Source organism: Xenia sp. Carnegie-2017, unplaced genomic scaffold, assembly GCF_021976095.1.
Source record: "Xenia sp. Carnegie-2017 unplaced genomic scaffold, XeniaSp_v1 HiC_scaffold_24, whole genome shotgun sequence".
NCBI classification, from domain to species: Eukaryota; Metazoa; Cnidaria; class Anthozoa; order Malacalcyonacea; family Xeniidae; genus Xenia; species Xenia sp. Carnegie-2017.
Window position 1 is genome coordinate 14,956,801 of NW_025813487.1, and position 18,516 is coordinate 14,975,316.

At 30.3% G+C, this 18,516-nt stretch overlaps 1 protein-coding gene and 1 long non-coding RNA gene across 2 annotated transcripts; both read left to right on the plus strand.

The window, feature by feature from the left end:
* Nucleotides 1-13,209: 13,209 nt before the first annotated feature.
* Nucleotides 13,210-18,257, plus strand: LOC124452221 (THAP domain-containing protein 1-like). Its single transcript, XM_047002803.1, has 4 exons — nucleotides 13,210-13,476; nucleotides 13,552-13,971; nucleotides 18,128-18,148; nucleotides 18,219-18,257. Exons 1-4 carry the CDS (start codon nucleotides 13,309-13,311, stop codon nucleotides 18,255-18,257), a joined length of 648 nt encoding a protein of 215 aa, XP_046858759.1. The 5' UTR covers nucleotides 13,210-13,308.
* On the plus strand, nucleotides 16,387-17,069 carry LOC124451609. The gene is made up of 4 exons (XR_006950566.1): nucleotides 16,387-16,642; nucleotides 16,822-16,851; nucleotides 16,951-16,983; nucleotides 17,050-17,069. It is a non-coding gene; the product is annotated as an uncharacterized LOC124451609 (long non-coding RNA).
* Nucleotides 18,258-18,516: the final 259 nt, after the last annotated feature.

Below are 18,516 nucleotides of genomic sequence, written 5' to 3' on the forward strand. Positions count from 1 at the left end.
TTCATAGCCTTTCGTAAATATAGATTTATACTTTGATATTCTAACCATATCACCAATTTTAATCTTAGGTAATGGTAAATAAGCAACTTCATGACCGTATAATGTATTCCATACTTCATCTTCATTATTTTTATTAACATCTTTAGGCTTCATCAAGATTGTACTGTGTTTTGTATTGTTATAATTATATACTAAATCATCTAATATATCAATCCATTTATATGTTCCTTTACTGTAAAAATATTTCCACATAGATGTTTTAAGCGTTCTGTTGAATCGTTCGACAATCGCAGCCTTTTTATCATTTTAGTAGAGAAGTACTTAATTCCATGTTTCTAATAATGATTTGACACCTACATTATAAAATTCTTTACCATCATCAAATTGAGCTAGTTTCGGGTAATCATTAAATCTATCTTTAAATTGACTTAATAGTTTTGCAACAGCTTTTGTCATATTATTTGTGTCTTTCCTATAAACAGGGATAGCAAATGCATATCTACTTAATATTTCAATAGCTGTTAATATCCAATAATAACCATTGTTTTATACTTATAAGAACCCATATCAACTAAATCCATTTGTATTTGTTCACCAAGATAGTTTACCTTTGTTTGTCTGAATTTATGTCTCCTAATAATAGGTTTATATCTAGTGTATGTATCTTGAGATATTAACCATTCTTTAACTTGTTTTCTACTAACATCTATACCTTCTTCTAATGCTTTCTGATATAACCGTTCTGCTGATTGATAACCTGTTTTCGGATCATAATAAATATCTCTTAAACTTTGCTCAATTTTAATGTCTTCATCCATTTAAATTACTCAAGATAACATTCTAGTAGAATATTACCTACATTAACAGGATTACCATCTTGATCTAATATATTAAATATTAGCTCGTTAAAGGATCCTTTTATAATTATAATTTTAGATTCAATATCATTGTATTCGTATACAGTGCCAAATAACGACTGAATTGTTATTACTGGTAAAGTTAAAGCTATATTACTTTTTTTTCCTTCAGGGTTATAATTATAACTTGAATTTACAATATTAGAAGAAATTTGAATATAGTTTAATCCTCTGTTTATATCCACTTTAGAAACACCATTTTGTGTGATACCTTTTTTCATAGTTTTTATAGTATCATTAAAACCTAACATTTTAATAAGAGTATCAGATAATACTAATAATTCATCATTATTATTAGTTATTTTACAAGTTCCATTGTTTTCTATCATTTCAAGCTTTACGTTAACAGACTCAAAAAACGTTTTAAGCATTTTAAAAGTCCAGTAACCAGCATTAATATTATATTTTGTTGTGCCTATTGTAAAAACTAAAGTATTATTTAATTTTATGTTTTTGTATTCCCAATACACATCAGCTTTTTTGATATATAAATATGAATAGTTAGTTGTTACTATACTTTCTTGTAAGTCAATTTTTTTACGATATCCGTCTATAAAAACAGTGAACTTCATATATAACATAGCTTATATTATATGTCAGATAAACAAATAGAAAAAAATGATATAAAATTAGGTGATGATGATTTAAAACATGTACCAACATGGCCAAAAATATATTTAGAAACAACTAAAACGCCTTTGTTTTCAAATCTCATAGCAGCTGTTAATGGAGATGAAGGTCATTACCAGGACTTTTTCGATAAATCAATTCATAGGTGGAATGCAAGGTTTATTGTGACACCTACATTTCAAAGGCCGGTAAATGTTGATATCTGTAACTTTAGATTGTATGTAACAGAGAATGATTATTTTATGAGTAATTTTAAACCTATAACAGCTACGTGGACAAGTGAAATTAAAAGTAAAAAAGAACAGCCGACTGGTATAAGATATAATATTAAAAATCATTTAAATTATAAACAAGAAGCGTACTACGCTATGATTTGTGGGTCTTATGTTGCCAGTTTTTTATGCGGTATCGGACTTAATCATTTAAATTTTGATAAAAGTAGAATTATACAAAGCCTTGTTAAATATCATTTATATTATCAGATCATGAAATTTATGAAGCATCCATCGTTATTAGACAAATATGACTTTACGGAATTGAAAAAGCATATACCTTATAAAGGTATTTTAAAATTTGATAAAAACAATGATGGTTATTATGTTAATTTTCAATATTCGACTACTGATTATAAGAGCTTCATTGCATATCATTCGGAAGGTATTACATTAGTCGGAAAAGTTCTTTTGCAAGAGTCTATTGAAAGCTTTGTTTATACAATTCTTGGGGCCCAGGCAAATACAAGATGGTCAATAGTTAATCATGGAGCTAAGAGCCTGCAAACTCAAAACGTTTTTAGAAAATTATTAAAAGATACTATAGTACAGAATGATACGACTGTATTGATATCTAACATGAGAAAAAGTATAAAAGACACAAATGTTATTTTAAATATGGCGATCAGTCCTGGTATGATTTTAATACCCAGCCGTTTAATAATATTAAATAAAAAGATTGATGGGTATAATAATATTTTAACATTAGCTAATAAAAATATGCAATTCGGTGTTAATTCTAAAATAAATTATTATGGAGTTAAAAAGGAAGAACCTAAAAAAGTACATCAAGATAATACACCCTCACAACACTTAGATACTCTAGATGAAGTGTATAAAAAACAAGTAGTACATAAACATACAAAAATGATAGTAAATAATCCCCATCAAACAGATATGGTTGCTTTACTTGGTATATCAACGCTATCATCATTCATATTAGTTAAATATGTTTTATAATATAATATGAAAAAAGTTCTAGATTTTAATCATATTTCGAGTGAGTTAAGTCAAGAGGAATTTGAAAAGCTGAAAAAGTTGTATTTGTACTATCACAAAATGTATACCTGTTTTAAATGGAAATATAATAAATTAAAGAGAATTAGACTATCATTAAACATGGGAAGTATTTTTTTAGTCTCAACTGGTGGCATTGTCGGTAGCGTAACCCTGAACCCGATAGTTATAGGCACCCTGAGTGGTATAGGTGCTTTAGTTCAAGGTTATATGGTTAAGAGTAAGATTAATAATAACTTAGAAATGTGTAGATTTGCATATATATCATACGAAAAAATACTTATGAATATAAGATCATATTTAAGAGGATTGCCTTATGATGAAGTGATATTTATATCAGATATAAAAGTTATCGATAATATTATAATAGACAATTGTACTACTATAGATGGTATGGTGAGTAAATATAACAAAAAATATAAATGATCTGTGAGTTATCTGTAAGTTATCTATAAGATTATTTATAAGTTATCTGTGAGTTATCTGTGAATAAAATCTACAGTATTATATAACATGTCTGAAGAAAATTTAAAAATTACTACAGTTAAGAAAGAGAAAGACCCTATTAGAGTTGAAGCTGGGAAACGCTTGGCCGCTATATCGAAAGCTTCTAAAGAAAAATAGATGCGAGATAGGATTGAATTAGAAAATAAAAAGAAAATTGAGGATAATAGCTGGAATATTAATTACGGATTTTTATTTGGAGCAGTTGGAGTAATAACCGCTATTGTTAGTCTCTATTATACAAGGAAAAATGATAAAAGGCAGGAAAAATTAACAAGCGATAAAGCAAGAGAAGAAACAACTAGTGAAAAACATGTTTTGATACAAAAAAATAAACAATATAATTTAGACTCATTTGAATAAAATATTTCCTATTATATATGAGTAATACTATAAATAAGAAACAATTTATGAATGAAGCTTTTGATGCAGTGCTTGTGACAACAACTGCTGTAGGCCTTTCTATGGCTTCTAGAAAACTATTTGGTCAAAAATTAACAGACACAAACAGTATCAAAGATTTTGCAAAATTAGCTATTGCTATTACGACATCAACAATGCTAGTTAAATATGCTCAAAACAAAAAATGGGTCCATGAAAATCTATTTAAATCTGTATAAATATATATGACAAGTGTTATTACTAGTGGGGCTGGAATAGTTTTTGGGTCTATTGTGAATGGCTTAGGTTTTTCTCTGGCCAGCTTTTTATTTCATAAACTTGATAAAAACGGTTATGCTGATGAAATGAAAAGATACCACGATTCTTTAGTAAAATTACAAAAGGCTAAAGAGGCATTTTATGAGAATGAAGTCAAGCAGCATGATAAAATTCAACAGCTTAGGCAAGAAATTCCGTATGCTAATAATGATATAGAACTTACAAATAAAGCTTTAGATGCGCTTAGAAAAGTAAAAACTATACATTACAACGGGTTAACATTTCATAGAGAACCGCAATTAAATGACTTTTACAAACCATCTAAGAATATGAAAAATTATCAATCTGGTACAATGGTTGTGATCGGTATTATATTTGGATATTCCTTATATAAAATTACTTAAAAAATAAATTATATAGTATTAGTATATGTATTGTAATAAATTGATTCATAAAGAGTTAGAAGATTTTTTTGGTTATGTAAATTGTTGCTTTTGTGATAAAAAGATTTGTGATAGTTATATTAACAGATCTGCTAAGGTATACTTATGTTGTGAAAATCAAGAAATTATTTCAGATAACAATAAAATGAATGTTTGTAAGCACTGTGGTACTGTTCACTCATATAAGATAGTTAATGAATGGATACCAGTGATTTGGAAATGTCAACGATCAGTTCATTCAAGGAAAAAATGGTTTTATAATAAAATTAGATTGTGTGTAACTTTTGAAAATGCTGAAAAATTGGTACATGATTTTATAAAGGTTGTTAGTACTATGATTAAACATAAATTAATTAATAAAAAAAATGTTAGTATGTATAATTATTATATAATACGCTTAGCCAGCCGTAGGGATATACCATTAAAACACTCTGTTAGAGACATAAAAAATAGTAAAACAAAGAGGATTTTTGATGATAGATTGTTTGGTGAAGTATATAAAATCCTTGAGTGGGATAAAGACATCAACTGTACTTATTATAACAATTGGGCCCAGTTAAAGAAATAAAACATTTAAAATTATATATGAATCTTAAAGATCTATTAAAAAAGATTAGAAATTTTATTCTATGTTGTAAAAAAACTAGTTCTAATATAGAAGGTGTTTTGAAGGATTTTGAAAAAACATTGTATAAATCAAAAGATAATTTAAACGCACCTTAAAAAAATAAAATATATAGTATTAGTATAGAATGGTTGTGGTTCAAAAAAATAAAGATGTATATAAATTTAAAGGACATGAAGTTAGTTTAGATTTATTAGATGAAATAATGAAAGACAAAAACATGTATATTCACAAATTAACATATGAGCTTTTTTATAAGAACGATACGGATAGATATATATATAAAGAGTATGAATTGAATACAAATGAATGGTTATCTTTTTCAAAAAATAAATATAATATAGAAAATATAACAAAAATTTTACATATTATGTGTGCAATGAATATTGATTATGAACCGATTATACTAAATACATTTAAACCATCTAATAAAGATACTATGAGTAGTGATTTTTATAAACCACGGTTTACACATATCACTGAAGCTCTGTTTAATAAATATCATGGCTGGGACGATTGTTATTTTAAGTATGAAATCAACAGTATAGATACAGATGTTTATGTTATAAAATTTGATTTATATGAATATTGTAATTATTCAAGTGCTAATGGTATTATAAAAATTTATCTTAAACGCATTAAATAACTATTTAAAAAATAAAATATATAGTATTAGTATATATATGTGTTCAGATAAACCAATAAGAGGAAGACCAAGAATTTATACTAAAGAACAAATCAAACAACATAGGACATCATATATGCTCTCAAAATCATGGTATTGTGATTTATGTAATAAAACATATAGTTTAGCATATAAAACTTTACATCTTAGAACTAGAAAACATTTAAGAAATTCAAAAAATTAAAAATAATATAGTTTTTATAAAAAGTTTTAAATATAGATTTATTTCTATAATTAAAATTAGTGCGTTTAAAAAAAAATAAAATAAAATATATAGTATATATATGAATAGAGATTATTTAAATCGAAAGGTACTTAAAGACAAACCTATTTTATATAATATGCAGAAGATGAATAAAGATGAACTTCAAAATTTGACTAAAGACGATTTAATTAATTTAATATTAAATCAAAAGCCGTGGGTTGAAGTTAATAATACTTCAATTTCCAAACCAGTACAAAAAGTACTATCACAAACCAATATCAAACAAATGACTGTGCAACAGTTAAAAGTTATTGCTAAGGAAAAAAAGGTTAAAGGTTATTATAAACTTAGGAAAAACGAATTAATCAAAGTATTAACACCAGTCCCAAAACCAAGAACTAGTGTAAAAGAGATGGTTAAAGAGTATGAGAACAATACACAGATGTTAGCAGCTAAAAATAAAAAACCAATACCAACACAAAGAGTTAAAATAAGAGAAACAAATAATGCTATAAAAGGATACACTAAATCATATGAAATAAGCATTATTAACAATAAAGCACCATTAATACAAATGCAAAGCACAAGAAAGTATCTTACATATTATATTAAAGAATTATTAACAACAATGAAAGGATTAAAATTTGTTGAAACGCTTAAGGTAACATTTGAAAAAATTCAAATAAAATATAATGGTAATGCTGATGTTTTAACAAAAGTTGCTTATTTTAACAGTCAAGCTTTAACAATTACAAATAATGAAAATATTACTGAATCACTACAAATTTCAAAACAAAATATATTAAACAAGATTGATAAATTTACACAAGAAGGTTCTGGATGGGTTATTCGCTTTATAGATAATCATTATCTTAATGTTGTTAAATACAAGCCATTACAAGGGTCTTCATACATTAATTTACCACAAGAACTTAAAAATAGTAAAAAAGGATTAATTAATATCAAAAATAGAGATAATGAATGCTTTAGATGGTGTCATATTAGATATATTAACCCACAAAATAAATACCCACAAAGGATTAAAAAATCTGATAAGGAATATATTAACAAATTAGACTACTCTGGGATTGAATTTCCAGTGACTGTTAAACAATATAATAAAATAGAAAAGCAAAACAAAATTAACATTAACGTTTTTGGATATGAAGATAAAAAACCATACCCCATTTATATATCAAAAGAAAAATTTGAAGATCATATGGAACTACTATTAATAACTGATAATGAAAACAAACATTATATTCTAATAAAAAATTTTAATGCATTTATGTATAATCATACAAAGCATAAGGAAAGGAAACACTTTTGCATGCGTTGTCTTCAGTGTTTTAGTTCTGAAAAAATATTAAATAACCATATAGAAAACTGTATATTAATAAATGGTATACAATCAGTAAAAATGCCTGATAAAAATAACAACATACTTAAATTCAACAACTATCATAAACAACAACAAGTACCATTTGTCATATATGCAGACTTTGAGGCTATTACAGAAAAGATATCTGGTTGTAACCAAAATAATGAAAAATCATATACAGAAGCCTATCAGAAACATACAGACTGTGGCTATGGATATAAAGTTGTTTGTTGTTATGATAATAAATTCACAAAACCAATTAAACTATATAGAGGTGAAAAGGCTGTTTACAAATTTATGGAAGCTATGTTAAAAGAAGTTAAATATTGTAAAAATATTATGAAAAACCACTTTAATAAACCATTAAAAATGACCTCTGATGATGAAGAAGAATTTAAAAAAGCTGATAAATGTCATATCTGTAACAAAAAATACACTAAGAAAGATATTCGAGTTCGAGACCATTGTCATATCACTGGTAAATACAGAGGCTCAGCACATCAAGATTGCAATTTAAAACTTAGAATAGACTCTGATAAATTAAAGATCCCAGTAATATTTCACAATCTACGTGGATATGATAGTCACTTCATAATGCAAGAAATCGGAGCTATTGTTAAGAAGCATACATACAAAAACAAAAAAGGAGAAGAAATTGAAATGAATATAAATGCTATACCTAATAACATGGGAAAATATATGGCTTTCATGCTAGGTAACCATTTAACATTTCTTGATAGTTTTCAATTTATGAGCTCTAGTCTTGAAAAGCTTGTTAGTAATTTACCTAAAGAATCATTTAAATATACCTCTAATCAGTTTAAAGGTGAAAAACTTAATTTAATGACTAAAAAAGGTATATACCCATATGATTATATGGATAGTTTTGAAAAGTTTGATGAGGGGTTACCTTCAAAAAAAGACTTTTATAGTATTCTTACTGATGAGAATATATCAGATGAACAATACAATCATGCTCAAAATGTTTGGAATACATTCAATCTCAAAAACATGGGTGATTACCACGACCTATATCTGAAATCTGATATCCTTCTATTAAGTGATGTATTTAAAAACTTTAGGAAAACATGCTTAGAATACTATAAACTCGATCCATGCCACTATTTTACATCTCCTGGGTTGTCTTGGGACGCTATGCTTAAAATGACAGATATTAAATTAGAACTAATGACTGATATTGACATGTTTCAATTCATTGAAAAGGGTATGAGAGGAGGTGTTTCTTACATTTCTAACCGATATGGTAAAGCTAATAATAAGTATATGAAAACATTTGATAAGAATAAACCCTCAAAATATATAATGTATTTAGATGCTAACAATTTATATGGATGGGCTATGAGTCAGTATTTACCTACAGGTAATTTTAAATGGGTAACTGAGAAAAAGATTAACAACATAAACCTTGCTAAATACAATGCAGATAATAAAAAAGGTTTAATTTTAGAAGTTGATCTAGAATACCCTGAAGAACTACATAATTTACATAACGATTATCCTGTTGCACCAGAAAAAGTTAAGGTAACTAGCGAAATGTTGTCAAAATATTGTAAGACAATTGCTTCTAATTACAATATATCAACAAGTTTAGTTTCAAAATTAATTCCTACATTACAAAATAAAGAGAAGTATGTGCTACATTACAGAAATCTTCAATTATACTTAGATCTCGGGTTAAAATTGAAAAAAGTACATAGAGTACTTGAATTTAATCAATCTCCTTGGTTGAAAAAATATATAGACTTTAATACTCAAAAAAGAACTAATGCAAAAAATTCTTTTGAAAAAGACTTCTTCAAATTAATGAATAATTCGGTATTTGGTAAAACTATGGAAAACTTACGAAAAAGAGTAGATGTTAGACTAGTAACTAATAAAAATAAATTATTAAAATTGGCTTCAAAACCTACTTATGTAAGTAGTAAAATCTTCAATGAGAACCTTGTGGCTGTTCATAAAATAAAAGAAACACTAACCCTTAACAGACCAGCATATGTGGGTATGTGCATCTTAGATCTAAGTAAAACGTTGATGTATGATTTTCACTACAACTATATCAAAAAGCGGTATGGTGATAAAGCTAAACTTCTTTTCACAGACACAGATAGTTTAACATATGAAATCGAAACTGAAGATGTCTATCAAGATTTTTGGGTTGATAAAGATAAATTTGATTTTAGTGATTACCCAGAAAATTCACAATATCATGATAAAACTAATAAAAAGGTTATCGGTAAAATGAAAGACGAAGCTGCTGGAATAATAATTAAAGAATTTGTTGGCCTTCGGTCTAAAATGTATAGTTATATTAAGGACAATAATAAAGGAGATAAAAAAGCTAAAGGTATTAAAAAAAATATTATTAAAAATAAAATAAAACATGAAGACTATAAAACAACATTATTTGAAAAGAAACAAATACATCATACAATGAAAACTATTAGAAGTGTAAACCATCAACTTAGTAGTTATGAAATTAATAAAGTATCACTCAGCTGTTTTGATGATAAACGATACATATTAGCTAATGGGTGTAAAAGTTATGCTTATGGCCATTATCTTATCAATTCAAATAACTAAATATTAACAAACAATTATAATGTGTAGTAAGCATGTAGCGTGGGCCTCTGTTAGAGTAAAATCATACATACCTGCTCCTCATGTTTGACTACATATCACATAACTGTTTGTAACAAGTAATTAATACAAAAAGATTCAAAATCCTGAAACAATTATTAAAAACACTTTTAACAAAAATTATATAAAACATTGTTAAACATGTACATATAACTCTCGCTTGACAGACAAATTAAAAAAACATATAGATTCCATATTTTGTAAAGAGCATCTATGACATTGTTGCGCTCAAAATTTCAGGCTTAGTTGCCTGAAATTCTTCGCCCCTAACAACGATTTAAAAAGATGCTTTATTAACACTTGATTATTAAAGAATATTTCTACCACGCGCTGGATTCAAGACCATTGTTAAAGGCCACTAGTCTGCCAAATATACCACGTAGACTATAAAGCGCGCTGCTACTGATATTTATAAAACATTGTATTATTATACATGCGCTGATGAAATGTGCTATCTACATTAAACAACCATTGTTGAAAACATGCACTAAGACACGCGCGCCGCTACAAAACCAGCTATCGCTGATACTGATATTTTAATAACACTTGATTATTAACACTTGATTATTAAAGACGGTTTTTTTGAAGAGCATTTTTTAAGCCTCTGTTATTCTCGAATATTCTTCGAATATTCATCGAATGTACGGGGGAACCCCGAATTTTCACTTCGTGAAAATTTTCCCCACCAGGGTTCCAGAATTCTCGAGCATCCCATTCCCCTGCTCGAGCATCTGAGCAAGATCATTTCATGATCTTGCATTATGCTCTGTGCTGCCGGATGCTCTCCGAAACGATGCTTTCTTAACATTTGTTTGTAAAGACCGTTTGTAAAATTTAAACGCACCTATATATTTCAAAAACATATAGATTCCATATTTTTAAACGATAGATTGTAACCTCGAGATTTTTACCCCCTTTGAAACAATGACTTTTTTTTACGCAGCTTTTTTACATGACCTTTTGCTGAGGGACCCCCTTTGAACCATGGTCTTATTTTACGCTGTTATAAAGAAAGTTTTTACCCCTTTGAAACAATGACTATTTTTACACAGCTTTTTTACATGACCTTTTGCTGAGGGGACGTCTTTTGAACCATGGTCTTATTTTGCGCTGTTATAAAGATAGTTTTTACCCACGGTTAAAAGTAGTATAGTACATGGGGCGTATGGGATAACAAAAAGTAAACTTTTTGTGATCCCCTACCCCCATGTACTATACTACTAAGGTAGAAGTATTAAAACTACAAATGAATTATAAGCACCATTGGAAGCATAAGTGTTTTGATGATTATTTGCATTTTGCCCAATTCATATATCAATACAACAAAATCAAAATGTGCTACAACTTTACAAGTATTTGATGCAGTTGCACTTCAGAACATCACAAAAAGGTTACTTAAAGTAATTTCTATACAATATTGTTTGTTTTCATTTACCAAATCTATGCAGACTTGAGTCTCTTTGAAATTTAAATGAAACTCAATTACAGAAAATCCGTAAATATCCAGAGATTTAATATTTACTTTTTTAAAGAAACAAGTAAAAATCCAACAATTGTGGCGAAAACAGCCATTACCCATTGCATCATGAAAAGAAGCAAAATAGCAATGATAACAAATAAGCTAACTTCTCTCTCGTGAACCGTGGAGATGAACTGTGATATACTTTTTTGTATAGACTAAAGAGTTTAATCGATCAAACAAGTTTGATGCTGGTAAAAAAACGACGCACATCTGCATTCATATATGTGTAGCCGACATATAGGTCTTTCGTCGATAGTTATAAATGCATCCTCGTACCAGCAGATAACTGACAACCACAGTTGACTCGCTGTTATGAATTTAAGGTTTTTACCTTGATTTTCAACAAAAAATTGCTTGCCGAATCCCAAATACACACATACATTTTCCTCACTCTTTTCTCAGGAGGGAGTGGGAAATTGTGAAATTTTCGGAAAAGCGGTCAATTTCGGTAAATCTCAGCGGCAAAGGACGAAATCCGCCATTTTTTTGGCATCATCAGATATCTAAGGCCGCGCTTGAGATAGCCGCTCCAGTTATTATAGAACTCAATGGGTGCAGACAATATTATTTTTGATTTTGATATATGTTTGATATCTCGGTTTGTTATGTTCGATATTTTTACCACGCGTGTGGTCGAATCGCGGCTGATATTAGGGAGTTTTAGCAAGAGATACGACTACGAGAACGAATACGAAATTTGACCGTGTAAGGGAATGGCACGAGGAAGTTTGTTGTCGTTGTCGCTTCGTCAAAATTTTGCTTTAGTTGTAAACAACAGTACGAGCCTTTTTATTGTGTAAAACACCGACGTTTGCGAAGCAGCTACGGCTCTATTTGTCAATCATGATATCAAAGAATCGACAATACTGGTTGTGCGAGAATATAGGACTCTTTAGACTGAAAAATCTTCACTATTTTAAGTTTTATGTACAATATATGTGTACTATTTTATTGTTTGTTTACCTTTCACTTTGCGTACGAAATACATGAAAGTTTTGCAGGTCATGTTTTCCTTTTTAATGTACATCTTCGCTCAAAAAGGGTTCTAAATTAAAGCCTGGATGCTCGAAAATAGTGCTGTAAACTAATTTCTTACAGAATGAAGAAATATACCTACTTTCTTTTCTTAAAAAGACATCGTAGTCGCGACTACGAATTTTTTACAAAACATCGTACTCAGATTGATAACGGCTACGTATTTTTGTGGTCGCAACAATGTTTTCGCCCCAAAATGACGTAATCGTACTCGTAGTCGTACTCATTGAGTTCTATAAGACCTGGAGGGGAAACGTCATCAAAATTACTATAAATTATTATCGCGCGGCCGCGTGGTCAAAAACATGGCGGATTTTGGTTGTCAAAGTCAGCGGAGAGACGCGGGCTCATACAATGAAATTTTTGTCGCCCACCCGGATTTTGACAACCACTTTATTGCGATTACAACAGTGATTACAATTGCAATAACATTGGCGATATACTATACCTTTCTTTTCGAAACTTATTGTTCAATTTTATCCGCAAATATGCCTATAACTTGTGTGGTGTATGGTTGTGGAAATAGTACAAGAAATGGAAACTTTTATGGCACCGGTAGGCAAAATAATATTATTTATTGCTCAAAAAAAAGCACTTTGTTTTTGTAATTTTGTCGTTTGATGGCGTGATACCATTTCGTTTGTAGTTTTTGTAATTTTTTAAAAGCATAATCTTTAATTTGAATTGTATTTATCTCAAACTTTCTTCTCATTATAGCTTTCCAGATGCAGCAAAACACCCACATCTTTTGGAGATGTGGGTGTCTAGCATTAAGCAAAACTCTCGAACTATGAATGAGTTTGCCCCAAAGAAATGGAGTCGGATTTGTTCAGAACATTTTTCTGACCATATGAAGGAAACAGTCGGGAATAGAGTTGTGTTAAAACTGAATGCGGTGCCAACTATATTCAAAAATGCTGTGGTATGTGTCATACAATAGAAGTATCTAAATTTTTAATGTGTCCTTAAAGCTTTTTGTTTTTGCACAAATTAACAGAATATAGACTACAGTGATGAAGGGGCTAAAGGTTTACTAGATGCTGCTAGTTATATAGAAACACAACTCAATATTCCTGTGAATGAAGTATGTATTGGAAAATCTATTGTAAGTGAGGAGGTTGAATTTGAAAAAAGCCTTGTGCCCATGCCAGATTTAGTCATGGATGATAATCAAATAAATTTGACCCAGAATGACTGTACTATTGAAGAACATGATAGTCAGGTGATCAATTTCAACTGTTTATTGCATGATCATACATACAGTTGTCAATCTCCTTATAGACTGAAGCGTCAGTTAGAGGAGGTCATTGAGAAAGCTGAGTCACTTAAGAAAAAACTTAAGAACAGCAGGATGCAAAATGGTAGACTGAGAATGAAAGTCAATGATATGTCTTCCGTTGTTTCAAGTTTAACAGAGGAAGGTTTTGTTAATGTTGATCAGGCTGAAATTCTTAACAATACCCTTTCAGGAGTGTCAAGGGATATATTTAATAAGTTAACACATGAAGATAAAACACGTGTTTCCTACCCCCCTGAGCTAAGATCATTTGCTCTTACATTAAAATTTTATTCCAGGAAAGCTTATGACTATGTACGAGAAAAGTTTAATTTAGCTTTGCCTCATCCAAGAACAATCCGCACTTGGTATAATCCAATTGATGGTGATCCAGGATTCAATCGAGATGCATTTGTTGCACTGAAATTTAAGGCTGAAGAAGCTAAAAAGGAAGGAAAATACCTTCTATGTGCCTTAATGTTGGATGAAATGGCAATTCGCAAACATGTTGAGTTTGATGGAGACAAAGTCTTTGGCTTTGTCGACATGGGAACCGGCATAAATGATGATGACTCACTGCCTGAAGCAACAGAAGCCTTAGTATATATGGCTGTTCGTCTTGATTCTTCGTGGAAAGTTCCTGTTGGTTACTTTCTAACTGATGGCATTTCTGGACAGATGAAAGCTGACCTGTCTAGAGAATGTATTGCCAGACTACATGATGTTGGTGTTAGAGTCACCAGCTTAACTGCTGATGGTCCATCTTCTCATCAAACAATGATGAAGATTCTTGGAGCAAAACTCTCTCCAGATAATTTTCAAGCATACTTTTTGCATCCATGTGATTCACGTTTAAAAATTTATACTTTTTTAGATGTATGTCACATGATCAAATTGGTGAGAGGTGCATTGACCCAATTGGGAGAATTGAAGGATGCAAACAATAACCTGATAAGGTGGGATTATTTGATTAAACTAGTTGAGCTGCAGGAGTCAGAGGGTTTGCGCTTAGCAAACAAGCTTCGCTCCTGTCATATTCATTGGCATTCACAAAAAATGAAAGTCAATCTAGCTGTGCAAGCACTCAGTTCTAGTGTAGCTGATGCATTAGAATATTGTGAAGGTATGTTAAAACTTCAACAGTTTAAAGGATGCGGTGCAACTGTGCACTTTATTCGTATATTTGATCGCTTGTTTGATGTTCTTAACTCTAGAAATCCCAAAGCTAAGAACTACAAGGCACCAATTAGAATGTGCAATTATACGTACATAAAGGATTTTTTAAATCAACCTGTAGATTACATAAGAGAATTGAAGACTGCTGATGGCAAGTCAAATCTCTTGCATAAGAAAAAAACTGGATTTCTCGGATTCCTCATGTGCATTGATGCCGTTAAGGAATTAACAGAGGAACTCGTTGTTTCGGAAAAACCAGTTCTCAGGTATTTGTTGACGTACAAAATGAGTCAAGATCACTTAGAGCTTTTCTTTTCAGCTGTACGAGCAGCGGGTGGATGGAATAACAATCCAACACCACGTCAGTTTAAAGCTGCATACAAGCAACTATTGATGAGACATAAGATCAAAGGAGGACATGGAAACTGTATTGCTCAAGATAGCACTGAAATCTTGACAAAAGTAAATGATCGTTGCGAGACAAATGAAATATCGGCAGATATTTCTGATGTGACAACGGCAAGACGATATGATATGAAGTTGCGAAAACCAATTGAAGAAGAGCATGACTATTGTGACGTGCCCAACTTCATTGCTTTGTCTGAGTATAAGGAAGCAGCTATTTCTTACATTGCTGGCTATGTTGTTAAAATGGTTGCAAGAAAGATCACTTGCCAAGATTGTATTGCTGCTTTGCATACATCGACAAACAGGGCTCCAGAACTCTTTGTGTCTTGGAAGACTCATGGTGGCCTAAAAATACCAACAGTTGATCTTCTAAAAGTGTGTCATGAGACCGAGAAATGCGTTATGCGAATGATTAATTCTTGCAACGGAAGTTTGCCGCATTGTTCGCATATCACAGGTGCAATCTCCAACACTGTTTTAACTGAATGTGTGGAGAGAAACGTTTTTAGTTCATTGAACCAGCATGTACATGATTCTGTTGTTACAGAAGATCATATCTTAAAGTTGATTAAATGTTGTAGTGACGCTTTCGTGAAGATACGAATGCATCATCTGTGTAAGACAGAGAACCATAAAATTCAAGGAAATAAAATCAGAAAAAACTGAGCAAACTAGTATTGTTCAAACATCAGTAGAATTTAAAACAATTACTCGTGTGAACGTATTAGTTATGTTCACGTGAATGTTACATGGGTGTTACTGGGCACATTTGTGCTTTCTAGGTCCCATGGCTTTACTTACGTACGTGTTACATGGGTGTTACTGGGCACGTTTGTGCTTTCTAGGTCCCATGGCTTTACGCACGTACGTGTTATATGGGTGTTAATGGGCACATTTGTGCTTTCTAGGTCCCATATGTCTGTTACAAGACATAATAATTCCATATGTCTTTCGTACACGAAGCGTCTTAGCAAATAGAATGCAAAAGTAACTGCGATAATGCATCTTTAAAGTTATTTATCGTTACCAAGTAAGTTAATCCATGTTCTCTAATATTCAAAAGGTTATTTTGCTAAAAATTAATTTGAGTTTTATTTTTTATGCTGGCATGTGTTTCTGCATTCTCGAGATATACACGCGTGAAGACCACGCACTTTAAATTACTCTTGGTCTTGGAGGCGGGAAAATTTAAAGAGTCGTTTTTGAAATTTGACAAGTCTTTGTTTTGGTAAGTCGATTTTTTTACTATTGCCTTTTTTATCCTTGTCATTCTCGCTTTTACAATGCTTTTCTGTAATTCACATATTTAGTCGAAATATATCGGTGCTGTATTATATTTAACACAAAAAGCGCGTTTTTTCGGGCAACTTATTTTTATGTTCAACATCGGTGTTGCTTGTTTTTTAGTCTCGCAAACACAGTTAAAATAAAAGAGAAGTAAGCATTCATGCTACTGTTTTGTTTATAAATCATATGTTCAAATACTAATGTTAAACATAAACTTATACAAAGAAATTACTTAATCTCTTTGTATAGTGGCAGAAGGAAAGAAAAACGAACGTGTAATGGGTATGTTTTGTGAGTTATATTTTTCAGTTTAACTATTTGTTGTTCTTACACTTAATATACTTGCAGAAGTTGATGATGCTACAGACCAACAAAGAGACCACAAAAGAAAAAGTCATGTGGTCATCCTATGGTATCTCTACCAATTCTCATACCACTAAAAAAACTTCCAGTAGTGCCAGTACAATCATATTGAAATTGGAAATGAAATATAAATAAACAACAAAGAAATAAGAATGACAACCCTATTCTGTACTGCAAACTGTAAAATACTTATTATATTTTTGAAATGTTAGGTTTTACAGTGAAAACATTCAAATACATTTGAAGTCTGCAATAGATAATATTTTCCAATTGCAGCATATGAAGAAGAGAGCACTACAAGTGTGGTGGGGACTGGTGGTGGTCCATCCAAAAGTATGACTTTAATCGTTTTCTACAGAATATTTTTAACCCTACTTGATTTATATTATTGTAATACTTTATTATTTTACAGATAGAAGAAACAAATTTAATGGTATGATGTAATATATTGCAATTCGTTGAAGACTTTGTTGTAATAACTTATATTTTAATAGACAATATTTTCCAATTGCAGCACATGAAGAGGAAAGCACTACAAGTATGGTGGGGACTGGTGGTTGTCCATCCCAAAGTATGACATTAATCTTTTTCTACTGAATATTTTAACCCTAATTGATTTACTGAATATTTACTGAATATATATTGAATATTTTTAACCCTACATCTTCAGAGTCAATTGACTCTGAAGATGTCTACCGCTAAGGTTGTCAAAACGTCAGTCTTCATCAACAAAAACAGTCCTTCTCAGGACTATACCAACCTGGACGATCTACATTTACAAACATGTAACGATACTCCCGGGTTCAAACCATTTACTTTATATTGCAATTCATTAAAGACTTTGTTGTAATAACTTATATTTTAATAGACAATATTTTCCAATTGCAGCACATGAAGAGGAAAGCACTACAAGTGTGGTGGGGACTGATGGTGGTCCATCCCAAAGTATGACATTAATATTTTTCTACTGAATATGTTTAAAATGTTTTGAAATATAAAAATTTTTTATGACCCTACTTGATTAATAATATTTTAACATTGTATTACCTTTGTTACATTACAGATAGAAGAAACAAATTTCATGGTATGGTACATAATATCATAATTTGTTAAATACTTTGTTGTAAGAATTACAATTTTTTCAATTTCCATAGGCAGATGTCAGAAGTGTGGTCTTTTTTGCTACCACATAACTGAATGCAGAGCAAGTAGGTTCACATTTTTGTAGTATAGACTCTTGTTAATATAACAATCAGAAACATTAATATTTTTTAGGAATGATGTGTCGATATTGCAAAAAGAAAGGGCATGTTAAACAAACATGCCCTATTTTAGCCAGAAAAATTTCATCTACTCGAAGAAGAGTGACAAATGTTTTCAAAAATTGCCAATTTAAAGGCAAATTAATGTAGTTTATTTAAAAACAACGTTAATTGTGTTCATTGTGTTATT